The sequence below is a fragment of the Centruroides vittatus genome, unplaced genomic scaffold (assembly GCF_030686945.1).
Source record: "Centruroides vittatus isolate TY-2023 unplaced genomic scaffold, ASM3068694v2 contig_3127, whole genome shotgun sequence".
Classification (NCBI taxonomy): Eukaryota; Metazoa; Arthropoda; class Arachnida; order Scorpiones; family Buthidae; genus Centruroides; species Centruroides vittatus.
Window position 1 is genome coordinate 374,015 of NW_027122015.1, and position 20,397 is coordinate 394,411.

Genomic DNA, 20,397 nt, shown 5'->3' on the forward strand with positions numbered 1-20,397 from the left:
TTTGAAAACAATGAACTTATTCCAGCAATTATTTTAATTCATCAAATGCTTTCAGCTATCTTTGTAGCCATCTTCAGGATCAAACATATTTTGAATAAATTCTTTAACATTTAAATATTGTGTTCTAAACAAGTAGTCCTACGGCAGGATTACTTTGCGAGCTGGTCCTAAGAAGTATGGAGAGTACCCTCATTCCAAAAATCCAAAATAACATTTTACTATATAAACGTTACGTTGACAATGTATCAATCATATGGAACAAAAAAACCAAACACACAGCAGTTTGTCAACACCATCAATAACAATCTGTATGGGTTGACAATAACCTTAGACCAATTCAGTAATGTCAGGGCACATTTCCTCGATTTAAACATCACCCTAGTGAATGGAAAATCCATACGAGTGTTTATCGTAAACCTATTTACCACCCATTATACATATCTAGCTGTTCAAATGATCTGCCCAAATATAAAATGGCAGCATTTAACACCCTTATCAAAAAAGCATATACCCACACAACAGATGTAAGGGACACCATTAAACAGTTGAACAGAATCGAAAGCATTGCAGCTGCACATGGTACAGTCATACCATGGTTGATTATTTAATTAACACATACAACAACCCCAGATCTTGCAGGAAACCTAAACACCATCCATCCGTAATCGCTCCTGTAACATAAAATAAATTATTAGATAACACCTATAGAAAAACCATCAGATTGAGTAGCAGAAGAATCACATATAAGTGCAACAAAACTATTTACAGCTGCTTATGTAATGACAAAAACCCAATAGATCTTGACATGGCCCCTGGGGTATACGAGATACCGATCAATCTAAGTCTGGAAAACAAAACAAGCAAATACACAGGAAACCTCCCTACAAGACTTAAAGAGCATCAATATGACGTATGTAAAGGCAAAACCACAACTGCCCTAGCTATAATGGTCACTGTACCAGAAAATACACCAAACTTTCACAAAGCTAAGCTTTTAAAAACAATAGGGAATCAGCAAGCAGGTAAAACTCTTGAAAAAATATACATATATAAGCACAGTGTCAAGAATTCGTGCATAAACCATAAAGATGCCACTTGTTTATCAGCAGCTTGGAAGTACCTTCTCAATGCAGTGAACAGTGATACCAAAGACTAAAACAAATATTTCATTTATGCATTTATTTACTTTATTTTATTTTTATTTATTTCATTCTGTATACCTTCATCAGTCTAGTACATGTTTATTTGTATTTTCAATTTATTCAATTTTATATATTTAAATAATTCTCATTTAGAACACAATATTTAAATGTTAAAGATTTTATTCAAAATGTGTTCAATCCTGAAGATGGCTACAAAGATAGACGAAAGAATTTGACAGATTAAAATAATTGCTGGAACAGGTTCTTTGTTTTTAAAGTGTGTTATTTGTAAACTTGAGATGTGTAGGATTAACTGCAGAGGTATTAAAAGTCTAGCAGCATCAAATGTTCAGTTGGGAAGTCCATTACAGATACCAACATGACATACAAGAAATGATCATGAGATTATCACAACATAACAACAAAAAAAATTTTAAATAAAAGACTACTTTTATTTTTAAAAAAGGCTAAAAAATTCCAGACTTATTTATAAAGAAAAATTATAAATCTTCAGTAAATAATACACAATTGTAAGTACATAGGTTTTAAAAAAGTAAATATTAAAAGTATCAAACTGTAATTCAAATTTAGTTCCATGAAATTGTCAAAACAATTTTATAAGAATTATCTCAATAACCTAAAACCAGCAATAAGAGCACTCACTTTAAAACATCAAATGTTTTCTTCCATCTTGAATAGACATTCTCAGACTAATATTCAAAAACACAATGCATGTTTTGGAACAAATAGGTTTAAATATGTAGTCACTTGCTTGATGACATTTTCCCAACTGAAAATTTGCCTTAAACCTTGATGTATTCATGGGTTCTCTGCTGGAGTCATCTCCACAAATTAGTGAGTGGCTACATATTCAAATCTGTTTGTTCAAAACATGGGATTCTATTTTCAAGCATTAATTTGAGGATGTCCATTTAAGATGGAAGAAAGCAACTGCTATTTTAAACTGAGTGTTCTTATTGTTGATTTTAAGTTATTGAGTTGGTTGTCTTGTGAAATTAACCAATATCGTGGAGACATCTGTCAAAATAATTTTCTTCAAAAACTATGAAACATGACTTCTTAAAATCCTTTTTAAAATTACACAAATAAAAAATTTGGGAAAAAGGTCAATTTTTAAAAGTTAATACAAACACTCACATCCAAAGTCTTTTTGGGAATTTTAAAAACTCAAAAACATTTAATCAAGATTTTAGTTCTACTGGGCTACTGGGAGTGTTGGTATGTTCAAGAAACTTCTGGAATATGTCAATAATCCCAGTAGACACCAACAGAACTAAAACAAATTTGGTGAAATCCACCAATGCATTGCCATCTTTCAGGATTCAAGAGTAAAATGATTAAAAAAAAAAAAAGAAGAAGATTCAAACCCTCCCTAATTTTTCTAATTTGTATAACAGTGGAATCTAATTACAAAAGCTAATATCTCAAAAAATGCTTAATTTGTAAATAATAATGATCTGTGGACTCCTTTAAAATTTGTTTTTTAGCATCAGTGCACTTCAATATTCAAAAGATCAATAAATTTGTTAATATTAAATATAATATTAATATAATGATTATTTACATAAGGTATAAAATTAAATATAAGCAATCTGCTACTTTTTTAAATGTTACACAAAATTTTTATATATTCAAGAAACAATTATAATAAAATAATGACAATGTACTATGCATATTTTATAACCAAATTTTTACTTTATTACTATAAATATTTCTCAAAATAAATATAAATTTTATTTGAAACAATAAAAAAATGTAAAATTTTATAATTATCAGTCATTTTATTTAAATTATTTCATTTAGTAAAGTTTATGGTTTTATTATCTTGTAAACTTTTTATGTTTTAAATGATAATTTTTATGATTTCTAAGAAATGTATATGTAAGAATGATTAGAACTTTAACATATTATTATTATTTACCACTTTTAAACCAAGAATTTAATTCATAATAAGTAAAGTGAATTTCTTGAATGATTTCATAATAGGTTTGAGTTAGTCAAATATGAATATACAAAACACATAAAAAGTGAAAATAAATTACAATGATACAGAATAGATAACTCTTAATGATAAAATGAGTAAATTTTATGGCATAAAACACCATATTAATGATAACTCAATCAACCATAAACACTACTTTTTAAATTATACCATTAACTGATATTATTTCATAATATAAAAATATCAATCAGTTTTAACATTTGATATACTGTATATATTTGTATTCAAAATAATCAGCATATTATAGGATAATATTCTAGTAATTTCTCTTAATACATAATGTAGAATTAATATCCAAATCAATTTTCCTTGCAGTGGAATTAAATGTATTTAAAATGATATATTAAATTCATATTTAATTCCTTTGCAACTAGAGAAAATGATCTGATACTAATATAAAATAACAGGAAGTAAAATTATCCATTTGAAGACAAAAATTAAATTCTATAATTTTATTACTAGTTTTGAGTTATTCCAATTTTATTGTTTTGTTTAAAATTGAATAACTTCAAATATTATATATAAAAATCTTACAGAACAGGCTTAATTTAATTACATTATCATAAGTAAAAATGCAATTATTTAACTATATTATATTTCTGTAACAGAAATTACTTATTCTTCACTCATAGAGAAAACACCTGCTGATAAAAACACCTGCTTTTGAGGTCACTCCTTAGATATGTGCTTTGTTAGAATGTGACTGACTTTTTCTTTGAAATGTTTAAAAGAATGAATTCTAAGTATATAATTTTTAAACAAGCTGATTAACACAAATAGTAGTATCCACAGCAATGTAGCAAAATTATAAAATTATTGGTATAAAATACATTTTATTATATATGAATATTCATAATTCAATAAAAAAGATAAAATTTATTTTATTTTTGAATCAGTAAACAAGGAGCATATAACATGAAAATAAATAAATAAAACAAAATTTGATATTTATTTTCATGTTATATGCTCTTTGCTTACTAATTCAAAAATAAAATTTAATTTATATATACAGTATATATACAAAGATAAATATATCTATAAAGATATCTATATATATATATATATATATATATATTCTAATTCTAGAGCTGCATTTCTAATATCTCAGTTATTTTCAGTCTTATTGAAAGTTATTTCTTTAAACTCTTATGTTATTGCAATATTAATATCCTTGACTCATCCAATCATATTTGCAATGCTTATTTTTCTATATTCTAATTAATCTAAATTCTATAATAATTCTATTCTAATAAAATAACTTTAATTCTGAATTTTAATAAATAAATTTAAGAAATTTGGCATTTAAAATAAAGAATGTTGCACTTTCAATAACATTTAAAATCTAAATGTTTAATTTTATGTAACTAATTAAAGTTTACAGTAATAACTATTAATAAATTTCTCTTTGTCAGGAAAGAATAATTTATTATTGTTATCTTTTTCAATGTGACATCATATGAATGATTGCATGCATTTTTATATCACTTAATGATTCAAAGTTATTCAATAGTTCTATTTTTGTATCTTTATTTTTATCTATAGAATAATCTGTATCATTATTTTATTAAAAGTTTCTTCAACTACTTAATTATTTGATAAAATTAACCCCATATCAATTTTAACACAAGAATTATATAAATATAAACTTAAAACAGTTTTCATAGATTTTAAAAGCTTTAATGTTTCATAAAAGTATAGGTAATAATATTTATAAAAAACTTATTTTTTTATATTTAGAAAGTTATTGTAACAATATATTACCATCATACATACTCATAAATACCAAGAAAGTCTATGCTGCCTCTGAAGATAAGCTGTTTAGCTTTGAAAGTACTAAAATATTTTTGAAATTTTCTGTACTTCTAAAAAAAGCAGTGTGGAATCATTTATTAACAAATTCAGAGGAGTTTTATGAGAGTTAATTCTGTTTTATTTACAAATTTTTCTAAAAACTATATTTTAATCAGTTCAAATAATGTTTTTACAATTACTGAAAAATCTATAATATTGAATTCTAAGTATTGGTAAAAATATTGGATTTTGATAAAATAATAGAGGACATTTGAATATTTGTTCCAAGAATCATAAGATAGACTTACCTTTACAAAAATAAACTAATCCAAATAAAATGATTTTCAAATATGGTATTAATGAGTTTATAGTACAGTGTAAGCATAATTTAAGTATTCCAATTCAATGCTATTTAGAAGTCCAAATGCAACTAAATCTTATATAGTGACATTTCAAGATGTATAAAAGACATTTCTGTAAAGAATTTAGTACAGTAATACCCCAAAGTTATGCAATAGGTGGGTACCATGAAAATCTTACCATGTAAGTCAAATTCACATAAGTCAGGATACAACTTTGCATATAAATATTGTTTAATTGGGACCAAAGACTAACAAAAATACTAGTTTAGAAGAAAAATATTTAATAAAATTGCATTCTTTATACATATTAATACAAAATATTAAAAAATAAATGAGTTACGTAAAAAAGTTATTTTGATATCGATGGCTTCATAAAATTAACAAATTCGTCTGATGAACAATGCCTTCTTTTTTTTCTTGCAGAATTTCTTCGTAGTAATAACGCATTCTTATGTTTTCTAAAATTTTTAAGCTCTTTTCAATTGAGCTGAGATCTGTCAAACTTGCAATTGTCATGTGCTTTTCTGGCAGAACTGGGTTTGAAGTGTCGAATACTTCAGTGATATTTTGCTCACACATCTCTATGAGCACTTCAATTGTCAGCTCCTGACTATGTGAATCCAACAGCTCATCGATATCATCACCATTGACTTCCAAATCTAATTGCCTGGCAAGATTAACTTCTATCATATGAACGACATGATCAGTTTCTGGCATTGTTTCCATCTTGTTTTTGAAAGAAAATGGACGAAGTTTCTTCTAGATACCATCCAATGTTTTTTGGAAATTTCATCCCAAGATTTTCCAATGATTCTTATGGCATCTAAAACATTGAATTGTTTCCAAAAGTTTTTAACAGATATCTCACTGTTTTACCTCATAGCTTCATTCAAATGTGCAAACACCTCATGTAATAAGCCTTCAATGTTTTGATGACTACCTGGTCCATCAGTTGAAGCAAGCTAGTTGTGTTTGAAGGCAAAAACACAACTTTCACACTTGGGTCAAAATCAATTAGGTGGCAGGAAGGTGACCAGATGCATTGTCAATGAGAAGCATCACTTTAAATGAAATCTGTTTAGACTTCCAATAACTTTTGACTTAGGGTATGAAGTGGTGACCAAACCAGTCCTCAAAAATGGAAGCTGTCACCCAAGTTTTATGATTTGACTTCCAAATCACTGGTAAGCTAGTTTTAGATATATTTTTTAAGGCTCTTGGGTTTTTGGAACAGTAAATTGAGAGAGAGATTTTAACTTACAGTCGCCAGCTGCATTCCCACCATCACCGTCAATCGGTCTTTAGAAACCTTAAAGCCTGAAAAGTTTTTTCTTCACATGTGATAAAAGTTCTTTTAGGCATCTTCTTCCAGAACAGGCTAGTCTCATCCACGTTAAATATGGTTTCACTGCTATGGTCACCTTCTATCATAGCCTTCAACATCAGATATGATGTTGTTTCCAGTGAATTTTACCATTTTGGGAATTGCTTCAAAGTTCGGAACTGTCAAGCTTTTTTGCCAGTGAAAAGATTTTGCCACCAATCATATTCCTGCTAGTTGTTACGTGGTTTTTGTTGTTTTCAAGATAGCTACAGAAACTTTCTCACACAATAGACTAGATATTGTAATTCATGGTTTTTTAATATTCCTCACAGCCAGCATCATTTTCTTTTTGATGTATCTTTTCGTCTCAATAAATAAACAAGGGTGGTTAACAGCATAATGTCAGAAGCAGCCATTTTGTTTATTGAAATGACGTTTTCTCTTGCTTGCAAATCATCTCTGCTTAAAATTTGCAATCGCTTTTCTCTTTCGTCATTTGCTTTCACTATTCACTCACTGTGAACTAACCATTAATCTACTTGGTCATCAAAAATTTTTAAATTTCATAAAATAGAATAATATATAATCTGATTAAAAAATAAAAAATACTTTTTTAAAATTGAAACAGGGAGAAACAGATTTCACCATGCTTTTCCATCCATACAGCCTTCAGACAATACTATTGCTTGAACTTTTACACATTAAGAGTAGTAGTGATATAATGTAGATTTCAAGCTAAGACAATAAATCCTTCTAAAATATTTTCAGTTTTTAGAAACTATTTTACAAGGATTTATCACCAGTGGTTAGCTAAAATATGCATATTACCAGTACTATAAAAATAAAATGAATTCAAAGACTGTCTTTCAGCATTAATTAACTTTATTTAAACAAAAATATGCAAGTACTTTCAATAGTGCATAACTATTTTCGTCAAGTAGGAAATTTGAAATTAAAGCAAGGGTTTCCAAACCTTAAAAAATTTCAAAAAAAAAAAAAACACAATTTTAAAAACTTTAATATAGTTCAAAGCATAGGATAGAACAAAAAAAAGTTTAAAATTTAGAACAAAATAAAGGAAAAAAATATATATATATATATATATATATTTTGGTTGATCTAATAATATTGATACTAATTCTAAAAATCTGGCAAGAGTTCAAACATGATGCCATTCATGATGGCCTCCTTCAAGAATATAGGTTCTTGCACATCTTTTCCAGCACTAAAACAGGAGAAAAAGATAATCAAGAAAACCTATTTTTGGGGTAGGAGTGAGATTTTAAAAACTGTAAATGCTAATAATATGCTAAAAAATTTTATAAAGTGAAATTTTAAGTGACTCCACTCAAGGTGTGACTCCTACCCACCTCTCTCTCTTCCTCAATTTAGTCTCCAAAATATAACAGCATCAATGTCTCATATATGGAAGTAGTCCTGCCAAATTTCAAAATTTTTGGTCCTGAGATATAAAGCGAACTATGGGCAACACACAAACACAGAATTTTGTTCCTAGTTTTTTGACATTTTTGGAATTGGGTCCTTGAAACACTGAGAAATGCAAAAACCCAGAGGGCAAAAATTTGACTGATTATAATAGTTTCCTATTCTACAACAGCTAGAGAAGCAAAACTTATTTCTGTACATATCAGTTCTTCAAACACAAATATAGGTATTCCTCCAGTAGTTATGTTCCAAAAAAGTGCCGTGTTATGCAAATCCATGCTATACAAAACAAAGGACTAATGCAAAACATAGGGTTACATTCCAGAAGCTAGCAAAAGTATAGGCTATTCTTTTTCGTTACTAAGAGAAATATGTTTATTAAAGCAATTGATAATTTATTTCCAATCAATCAACAATCACAATTAAAAGTACTGTATTACACATTAATATTAATTTTAGTTAAACCAGAGCATTTTCTTTTTACAAAGTATTGTTGTCTTCTCGGCTTTTTTGTTGATCTTGATCAGAAGTCTTAGCGACATTTTCATATTTTTTATTTTAATCATAAACAATTTTTATGGATGACAAAATAAAAATATGTTATTAATTGAAAATTTGTTCTAGCAGTTCATGTTTGTTCAGTCGAGTATCAAGCAACTTTTTTCCAGAATTTGTGTTTATATACAAAATTGTTCAAGTACCAAGATACTGCCATATTTCATTCATTTTACAAATAATCAATTGCTTACCTACAGTTAAGAAAAAAGTTTAATAGCACTTATCTAAAAATGTTTAAATAAACTTTACTAAATACAAAGATTAATCTATAAAAAGAAAACAGATGGTCTTAAGGACTAAAGTCTAAAAGCAACGATGACGACACCTGGTTGACAGGAAAGTTAGTGCAATTTTTTCTTTCTTGTTCTATCAGTTTTCATTAAAATAAATCTGACAAATAGCACAAAATAATTTAAAAATTTCAATATTCTAAAATCCATGGACAAATTTGAGACAACATGCTTGCTTACTTGAATATAAAAAAAAAAAAAAATATTGAATAACAAGGTTTACACTTAAAAAACTGTGAAATTTTGTATAGAGGATTTCCAAAACTGTGTTAAAGCAAAACTGGAAGTTGCAGGGATACCTGTATATATGCAAACTGCAAGTAATTGAAAGCTTAATCTTTTATATTGACATTAAAATAAGTTAGCAAAAACATTTGATGCATTTAATAATAAACTTTATTTTCATTAAAAATGTAAATGAGAAAAACTGCTTTAATACTTTATAATATAAAGTAAATTCAATATATATCAGCAGCAACGATAAGTTCCCAGAAATATTTTTACTTCTAGAACTGGTTACATATAACAAGATTTAAACATGCTCTTCAAAGTATTGTCCTTGAGAAATAACACTTTTTGCCAGTGCTTGTACAATTCAAAACACTTCTTGACAGCATCATTTTCCAATTTGCACAGGGCAGCCATCATGGCTTGAATGTTCCCACCTCTCATAAAACTACTTATACCACTCATACACTTCAGTTTTTTTTCATTTTAACTCAATTTAGGCTTCATTCAACATGTTTAATATTTCTAAACTGTCTTGTTCATTAAGACAAAATTTAATGTTAGTATACTGTTCCTGAGGTAACATTCTGCTGCTAAACTCTACTGCAACAAGTAACAATGAATCTTTCCACAGATCATTTTGCTACCTGTCAATGGGTGGGAGAACAGTAATGAAATTATGCAATAATACCTTCTAAAGAGTGCTGCTATATGCTGTAATTTTGTTATTTATTTATTTAGTTGGTGTGCTGTATTTTTTTCAGTATTTCCAGGATATTTTTGATGCTAATAGTAAAACTCATTTGCAGAACATTTATAATTTTCTTCAAAGTATATTCAATTTGTCTATAGAGTCACTGAACATCTGATACTTAACAAATATAGCCTTTAAATAAAAAAACACAAAATATATTAAATTATCACATACCCATTATAAGCAGTTTTGACCCTTATTTCTGGTATTTCAACTTCTGATTGAGACATTTTTAACACAGTTCAGGTTTTATCACAAATCTATTGAAAAAACATTTTATTAATTAATGTATAATTATAAATAATTTTAAATATTTAATAATTAAGTTAAAATAAGGTTGAAGAAAAATTATTTCACTTTTAATATTAATAAATCTAAATCTATAAAAACTATGAAAAACTAATTGGTCAAAATAAGATCTCAAAAATTCCTTTCAAAGAACAAGATTATTCTTTTATCTACTTTTAAATCAATAGCTATTCCTGTATTAAGAATATAAAAGAAAAATGTCATTTAATTTGTATGTTAAATTAGTAAGTTTTAATTATTATTGCCAAATTATAGCCAAGGTATAAGGTAGTTGGAGGGTTATGTTAAATTAGCTACAAAATAAAATTTTACTTTATTGAGGGGCTGAGTGAAAAAACAGCAAATACAACAAAACTACAAAAAATGAGTTACTAACAAATTTGGATTTGTGCATCTTCAATCCATCTTCTAAAAAACTTTCACAATTCAGTTACATGCCCTACAGGTTGTACTGTACATCCACGTTAATAAAGTGCTGACCATTAAAATGCTAATGAATTAAAACACAAATCCTTCTTTTTCTTGAAAATTTCCTAATGTGGAATATGCTGTTTTTCCACTCAGCCCTTCATTTTGCTTTATCATTGCAAAATTTCATAAAACAAAATTTCTGAATGTCAGATTTTGCAAAAAGAACATGTATCACCAAAAATGAAATATAAGTGAATAAAAATATATAAATCTCAGTTAAACTATTACTATTATACAGATTCAAAAAAAAAAAAAAAAAAACACACACACACACACACACACACAAAAGTTGCAAATCAAGAGTTTAAATAACCCAGAAGAAGTGTTTAAATTCCATGGTTTACAAAATTTTTTATACAACTAACAAACAGATATATATTAAATATTTTGATTGATGCACATCACAATAAATGCAACTTCTATATTCTATTAAATATGAATACTGCTAACACCTTACATTTTATTTATGGTGTTAGCAGCATTTATATTTAGTAGAAAACTGAAGTTACATTAAAATAAAGATATGAAACCAGTAATATCCAGCAAATAAGATAATTTACTAAATAAAAACAAAAAACAAATGTTTTCAACAATTTTAAGTTGTCATAATCAGGTTGAAAAGTAGTTGAATATGTATGAAAATTCAAACATCAGTTTAAACAAAATGGAATAATTATTTCATTGGTGGAAAGCTTGGATATCAGGAAGATATTATAAAAACCTTAAACTTAAGATTTAATTAAAAGTGTATTTCAAAGATAGACCTTCATGTTTTAGAGAAAATCTCAGCATATCTGTAATTTATTGCAGTATTTTGAATAGTAGCTTTATAAATTTTGAGTTTTCCAGATGTTTCATATTGGTCCAGTCCCTAACTCAATGAAACTGGCTTCACTGACAAGTAGTTGTACTGTACATCATTTTTGATTGCAATTGCTGCTATGTTATGGTGAGTAGGCCCTTTTGGATAGAATAACAGTGCTCCTTGATACACAGCCATTGATCCAATGTAGACCCATTTCTTGTTGGAGCAATGATTCATCTTAACCTGCAATCATAACATTAGCAGCATTTGCAACTGAAAATGACATGTGGCTACTTCTCAATGAAGTCAGTCTCACACACCCAGTTAGGGAAATATCTGAAAAAACTCAAAATTTATAAAGCTACTATTCAGAATATTGCAATAAATTAGCTATGCCAAGATGTTCTCTAAAACATGAAGGTCCATTTTTGAAATAAACCTGTAATTAAATCTTAATTTTAAAATTTTTGTAATGTCTTTTTGACACTGCACTTTCTGCTGCTGAAATAATTATTCCATTTTGTTTAAACTGATGTTTGAATTTTCATACATGTTTGACTGTTTTTCAACCTGATTATAGCAACTTAAAATCATCAAAAACATTTGTTTTTTTTTGTTTTTTTTAGTAAATTATCTATTTACTGGATATTATTGCTGTTATATTTTTATTTTTACTTAGTTACATCCAGCTTCAAATGTTGCATAGTTATTGAAGTTACATTTATTATGTTATGCATCACTCAAAATATTTAATGTATCTCTATTCATCTGAAGAGGACTTTAGGCTATAGATACATTACAATATTTTGTCTTGGCATGTTTTGTTGCTCACCTAGGCACATTGAGTGACAAAACATTTTGTTACTCTGCCTAAGCATTTTGTGACAAAACACTACCATTCATTACTAAGATGCATATCATATAGGTATTTGCAATCTGTGCCTTGGAGGTAAGCCATAGAAAAAAAAATCCATTGGGCACATCCAATATTAGTAGACAGCCCATTAAAAGGAAAACTTTGGGCTTTACACAAAGAGCTACAAACTTATCCTATAAAATTTTATTCTTATTTTTGATTAAATGTCAATAGTTTTGAAAAATTATTATATCTAGTGGGTCATCTATACTCATTAGACATAACTTTTTATATTTAACACAAAGTGTTTTATAGAAAAGAAAAATGTTGTTACTGATAAAAACTTCATCAACCAAGTAGTCTTTTATTGCATCTTTCATGACACCCAGCTTGTGCATAGAACATTGACTGCACTATAACACTTGGCATGGTGGCAAAAAATCACAAAACCATGTGACAATGTGCACTGTCATATAAACAGATAGGGCATGATGACATTTCATCACCAAATTGTTGCCAGCCACCAAACTTTTGTCTCTGCTGACACAGTATGCACATTTCCATATATTGCAAAGGAATTCTTCTGAGACAAAATATTGCAGTGTGATCTATAGCCTAATTTTGTAAATAAGCTAAAATGTGTAATAAAGATAAAATAAAAGATTTCTGATGATGTTATGAATCTTTAGGTGTAATGGGAATAAACCAAAAGAATACAATATGTTGAATCGTCTTTGTTGTCTGTGACTAATATATATTAATTTAAATGAATAAAAAATTATATAAAAATTAAGAAATACAGATTGTAAATATTAGTTTAAGGTACACCAACTTGGATGTCATGATGCTAACCTTGGTTAATTAAGTGGAACTGAGTTAAGAATAATAACTGTTTCAATAAAAAATAGCTTTAAGGAATTTTTCAAATTTTTATTAACTTCAAAGAATCCCAAAAAAACTTCACAATTATTGACACAAACAAAAAGGACAAACTATGTTAAATCTTTCCTACTGAAACATCTTTTCTATGCTCCAGTAATTTTGATTTTATTTTATTTTTTAATAAAATACATATATATAGAATTTTCTTGGAAGTTTGATGAGACATTGTCATATTCCATTATATCTAATTAAGTACATATATGACTCAGATTTTATTACGTTTATTTAATTTACTAAGCATTTCTTTCTGATTCATGTATGTGCTTAAATATAATTATAATAAAATAATTTGAAACATTAAGATATAACTAATTTTGATAAAAATAAATCATGCTATAAAAAATCATGTAATTCACAATTCACTTTAATAATAACAGATACTAACCTTGAGATGAATTATCCATAAATTTTATTCTATGACTGATGTTTTAGTGTGTTATTTGAATCAACATTTGGAAAATATTAGTTCAAAAGCAAAATTCATACTAATTTTATCAAAAGTTAGTGTTTATTGTAAATGTAATTGAGTAAATATTATCTAAACTTAATACTGATTATTTATGACAGATAATTTTGATTAAATTATATTGTTGACTCTATAACTGAATTTATATTTTAAAATCTAACAACACAGATTTGTTAAAATCAACAGTTCTAAATAAAGTATACACCTACATATATATTAATGACTTTCTCAATTATTAGCTTATTTAAAATAAACAAACTCATCATTTAAATTATATGAAGTCAATATTTAGGCCTACATTAGTCTATAAATAGCAGTTAAAACTTTATGAATAAACATAAAATATTTTATAAATTTCTAATAATATACTATTTAATAAATAAACTTGAATAATCCAATCAATCAAATAAGCTTTACTGTTTTAGAATTTATAAATAAAATAAGAAACTTTTTAAACTGAATTATTTTGAATAAAAAAAAAAATTAAATTCTGAAAATGACTGAAGAGCAGAGCTACTAAGACTATATCAATTAAGACAAGAAAGAAATGATCCAAAACAACAGACTGTCAATTCAAATTTAACAAACACCAAAACTTTTCTGATAAATTACATAGGTTTAGCTCCCTTTGATAATGCTTAAAATACAGCAAAGGAAATTAATATTGGTTTACAGCATCAAGAGATAAATTTGAAGTAGAAATGTACAATAAATCGGTCTGAAACTGATTTTTCTTTATACAACTGTGTAAAGAAACAACTGTGAAACTGTAACTCATTCATATAATAAAATCATGATGAAATTCTCAAAATTGTTAAATTATATGAAACAAATTTTGAATTCTTAAAAATTATAAGTTATCTTTAAGAACAATATTTATATCATTAAGACCGAAAATCAATGATGGGGAATTACTGATTATGCTTTCATTCAACAAGTAATATGCAAGGATAATATAGTAAAACTATAAGATGTATTTTGACTTTGTTTTAATAATAATCAGTTTTGCTAAATTATTGCTATTAATAACAATAGACTATTAATTATCACTTTATTAAGACATCCAGCTGAGCAGTACAACTGTAATGAAACTTATCAGTGGCAAAAGCAAAGTGCTTAACAACTGGAAACATCTTTAGTTTCAGAAAAGCCTTCAAATTGAGAAAACTTCACAACAAATTCTTAATATTTTGCATTGCAACTCACGAAAAGTATCCACTAATTAATCCAAATGTGGTTTTGGTTCCTAATAATAAAAAAAGTATAGATGAAAGTATTCTCTATTATTATACTTTCAGTATTGTAACATTTAGAAAGTGTGCTGTAATATTTATATAAGCTTAATCAATTGATATTACAACACAAATTTAGATACAAGTACATCAAATTTACATTACTAAAGTGAAATTCAACTAAGCCACCTATTGAATGATATAGAATTACAGGAACTATAGTTTATCAATCCATGAATTATAATAATGGATGGATTTTTGTTATAGGAAAAATAAGAAATTAAATATGATCTCGAATAAATTATGCATTAAATATAACTAATAAAGCCAATTTTAATATTGTAGATGCAAGTAAATTATTAAATTAATTCACAAGGCTGAATCAATTGAATTTATATAAAAATTCTTATGCCTCTACTTCTTATAATTCAAAATCTAAATCAACATTTATTAAATAATTATATTTATATTTATAAATAAGAACATAAAAATTAGTTTACTTTAAGCCTACTTTTGCTTAAATATAGATACATATATATAATTAACGTAATGTTATAATGTAAAAAAACATCATTTATGCACAAATATGGATGATTTTATAACGTTTCATGCTTTATTTAACATATTAAATAACTTAATAATTAAAAATAACGTTCGATTAAATTTTAAAATGAAATTCTGACTCACCAAAATAACATTTCCTTTCCATTTATACCAAACGATCTTTCTCCATCACGACCATCGCCGCTCCGTTCAAAAAGTAAAAATAAAAAAAATGCAGTAAACCATTAAAAAAGAAAAAGAGTTTAATTTTAGTGAACTTTTTAAAATCTCCTTTCGTTTAATATTAACTTGATGTTAAATAAACTTTTTCTAATTTTTTAAACTTTAACTATTAAATATTTTCAAATTAAAAATCGTATATTTACAGAGTTTATCGCTTATAAGACAAACCAAACGATATTTCCACTGTAAACTTGCGAGCGCCTCTACTGGAATTTTTCTGAATTTACGTGTTGCACGATGAGAATTGATTGAGTGTGAGAATTTACGTGTTGCACGATGAGTTTTTCTAAATCTTATTTTTTTCCTAAACTGTCCTTAAAAATTTTCTTCAAAGGAATGAATTACACGAGGCAGGATGGCCGAGGCATATCATTTTTTTTTTTTTTTTTTAACTTTCTTCCCCTGTGGGCACTAAGAAGGCCTCTTAGCAAGCCCATTATACGTTCGGCCAGGCCAACAATAGGGCGGCCGGATGGCGAGGGACGGGGCCCAACATATCCGGACGGACCATCCCCGAAAAATCCCTGGGGATTTTTCGACCCGTTCGGATTCGATCCCGGGTCCGCAGAGCGGTAGAATGTCATTTTGACCGCTTCGCCATCTGGCCGTCGCATATCGTTCTATGGGGTCCAGGATAAAAGCTTGGAATTTTTCTAGACTTCGATCCTGGGTCTGAACAATCCCAAAAATCAGTCGGCCGCATGGCCAAGCGGTCAAGGTGACAGCTACCGCTCTGGGGACCCGGACGTCCCATTGTGGGCATGGCCGAACCCATAATAGGTTTGCTAAGAGGTCCTCTTAGTGCCTACGGGGGGAGAGTATAAAAATACCGCCCGAAATCTTAGGTATAAGTAGGAGAGACCGGGGTAGTTGTCACAAGAGGCATATTGTCACAGTACAAATATCGCCTAAACTGAATGGTCACGTCATCTAGGAGTAGGTTAATTTACCGTTCGCCTGCGTCATTACAAAATTCGAATAATATCCGTTGCATTGTTTTCCGTTAATTAGCGGTTAAAAGATTTAAAACAAATCGCGTACATTTTGATGTATCGTGTCTTGTGCCGTTTGAAAACTTGCAATTAGTAAAAGGTGAGTAACAACTGTATTTCCTATTAGATGGGTCCTTAATGTATATATACATTACGAGCAATTGAATTTTTTATTTTGAAATTAGAAACTGTGAACCGATTTGTTAAGGAAGTTCATTTGGGGCAAATTGTCACACATCGAACGTGGCAACTTGTCAATAAGACTGACTCATCAGAAGAGAAAGAAAAGACCTTCTGTTGAGAGTTTGGTCTCACGAGCTAAGTACAGATGTAAATCCATATTATGTTTGTCACAACTGTGACTCTGAGGACAATATATGTAAAGATTCGAGTTACTTGTTTTTCGCAGAATAAATGATAGTAAATTAGTAATCTATTTTATTTATAGAATTGACACGAGTAAATGTCATACTACGCATAATTTAACAAAACTAAGATAAACTCTAGAAATGTGAGAACTTAGATTACATACACCCCTGTGACAATATACCCCTTACTCTGTGACAACATATCCCTAGATACCCTAGTTTAGAAACTGTGTCCACAGGGTGACACAGTTTCTAAAATAATAACTATGACAAAAAAATTATTGAATGTTCATATATTTATTATAAACCAAATCAAAAGATATGTAGGTGTATACATTTTCACTTAAACTTAAATAAATCGATATTATAGACCCTAAAACTAGAAATGACTAAAAACCGTGACAACTAGCCCCAGTCTCCTCTACAACTGTACAAGGTGTATATCAAGTACAAAGTATATATCCAGACTCCCCTGGATATATACATACAGGGATACATACAGTATATATACATACAGTATATACATACCTGGATATATATATATATATATACCCAGTGGTGATATTCGAAATATTTAACAAGGGGTTCGCTAGCAGAAAATTTTTCCCTGACAATCACCGACAAACGAAATGAAAGTTTTGGCTAGAAATAAATACAATACCTTTTCTTGCAATCATATATCTAACAATCAGTGGCGTATTTAGAACGTAACGAGCCATGGGAGAAGGCCAGGTAACAATAGTATTTTAGAGCTGTCGACCTTTTTTCTTTTTTTTTTTTTTTTAAGGCAGAGAAATTCTTTACCGCAATATTACGCTTCTAGAAATAGGCACATGTCATCATCTCTCGAGATACATTATACTTTTTCTTTCGCTGTCCATAGCCCGACACGTATTCCACAGCCATCTTGTATTGTCTCGCGCGCGTAGGATTGTGGGATCTCTCTTATGACTGGATCTACTTTCAAGAACACTTTTAAATCGATCGCGATTAAACCTCGATTGAAACGGTTGAGAGAGACCGCACCAAGACATACTCCCTGACCTTACAATCTAGATTGAAATGCTCGGTGCAAACGGGGTATAAGACCCTAGTTTAGTAGTATTACAGAGTATAATACGCATATTTTAATATATTTTTTTAAAAAAAACAAACCCACTGAGAAATGTTTCGTGTGTTTAACAAGGTTCGGAAACTGAAAATTTTAACAACGGGTTCGCCCGAACCCGTTCGGAAAACTTTAACAACGGGTTCGGGCGAACCCGCTCGGAAAACTGAAAATTTTAACAACGGGTTCGGCCGAACCTGTGCGAACCCGCCAAATATCACCACTGTATATACCTGTACTTGATAATATATATATATACATACATATACAATTTATAGAATGATTGTCGACAAAACTTGCATTGCACATTGCAGCGCTTTTGTGCATCTATTCAATTTTCATTCTCTTTGTCACAATATTATAGAGTAATAGTACAGTAGTATTGTACATTGTATTATGCATCATAAATTATAAGTATTATATAAAAAGTTCAGACAGCTAATTTTTAACAAATAAGGCACTAAATAATAACAGATGCAGCGTGAAAAGCACCGAATTAATAACATTTGATTTTTTTAAGTTTTTTTTTTTACTTATTGCTCTCTGTGGTCACTAAGGACCTTTTTATCGAGCCTATCGATAAAAAGTAGTGGTACGGCCAGGTCGAATCACTTCGAAAAATTCCTAGAATTTTTACCCGTTTGGATTCATTCCCGGATTACTTAAAAAAAAAAGAGAGAGAGAGAGAGAGAGAGAGAAAGAGAGAGAAAGAAAGCCAAGTACAGTAATTGATAAATGATGCACTACGGAATAGGAAGTAATATCGTAATTCTGAAACCGACAAAAAGTAACATTTGAATTTCCTATCATCACTAAAAAGTTCAGAAGAGTTTTCGTAATACAGCATATGCATTTTCCGAAATTCAAAATTCATCTTATTATTCATCCCTCTAATATAAAAATTCGAAGAGGATCATTTGATAAAATATTCAGAACAAACATCATTACATTTGTTAAACTAAAGAACAAAATCTATACTAAGCATTTCACCAGAATGTAGTAAACATATTGTTTGAGATAATATAGTATATAAAATGGCATAGCCAAAAATTAAAATTTATTAAATTAAAGATGAACAAACTTAAATTACAATAATTATATATGTTCTTGCATTACTAACAAATTAAACGAGCAATTATTTTTCGTGACATGATAGCAAGACACTACTAAAATTGAGAGCATTGTTACGAAAAATTGCAGCCAAGCATTGTGATCATGTCACAATACTCTCAATTTTAGTAGTGTTTTGCCCCTGTACATCATACTTTTCCTGTTGATAACGGAATCATGTCGGTCCTCTAAGTCCGTTCCCAAAAATATTTTTGAATTGAAATAACGTAACTTCCGGTTAAAATCGGAAGTTAATCGGGACATCCTGTCTTCTTTCCGTACGTGATCTTTACTTTCAGTTATCTAACTCCGTTCTCGAGGTTAAGGAAGGACAAACAGATGCCAATGGGAATTTATAGGTCTACAATATTTGAAAATTGTTTACTTTTACATTTAAACAAATATACCATTTTCATATATAGTTCTTTGTATTTAAGTTTTAGTTTATGCTTAGTATTCATATCAAGTCTCATAAAGATAAATAGTTTGATCATATTTGTATAGAAATAATTCACACATTAATTTTTCTTTTGTTTTCAGATTATATAACATTTTATGAATGATTTACAAATCATTATTCAAAATTCATTTTACAAGAATTCATGTGTTTTTATCTTAAAACATCATAAGCATCAAGTGAGGATAAGACTATATATATATAATCCAAGGAAGAATCATGAAAATTGCAGAGATTGGCTAAAAGAGTTGAGTCTCCTAATTCTCCACCCCACATTTATTTATGCATCTCGTCAACAGTAAAATTATGCAAATGAAAGCAATTATTGAATAAATTCCAACGCTAAATCCCATAGTTCCAGCTTCCACTTGAAAATCTTTTCTCTGAAACAAAAGTGGAAAATTAAATTAAGATTTTAATTAATAAATATATTTTATCTCAAATTATATTCTTTATTGTCTGTAAAGTTCCAAAATTTATTAATTATAAAGTTTTTAGATTAATTTTTATGAATATATTAATTAGTGACTGAATCATTTCACGAATATTTAATATAGTTCAATGATAAATAAAAGAT

The 20,397-nt window shown here is 28.4% G+C and overlaps 1 protein-coding gene across 2 annotated transcripts in view; it reads right to left on the bottom strand.

Annotated features, from left to right (window-relative positions):
- The window catches only part of aPKC (protein kinase C iota type), a 77,847-nt gene extending 62,045 nt beyond the window's left edge, over positions 1–15,802 (bottom strand). For both annotated transcript variants that reach the window (XM_067267990.1, XM_067267989.1), the window contains exons 1-2: positions 15,687–15,802; positions 10,093–10,178 (exon numbers count right to left, since the gene is read on the bottom strand). In XM_067267990.1, coding sequence (XP_067124091.1) covers positions 10,093–10,148 — 56 coding nt within the window. In that variant the 5' untranslated portion in view covers positions 10,149–10,178; positions 15,687–15,802. The remainder of the gene's footprint in view (positions 1–10,092; positions 10,179–15,686) is intronic.
- Between the last annotated feature and the right edge of the window lie 4,595 nt (positions 15,803–20,397).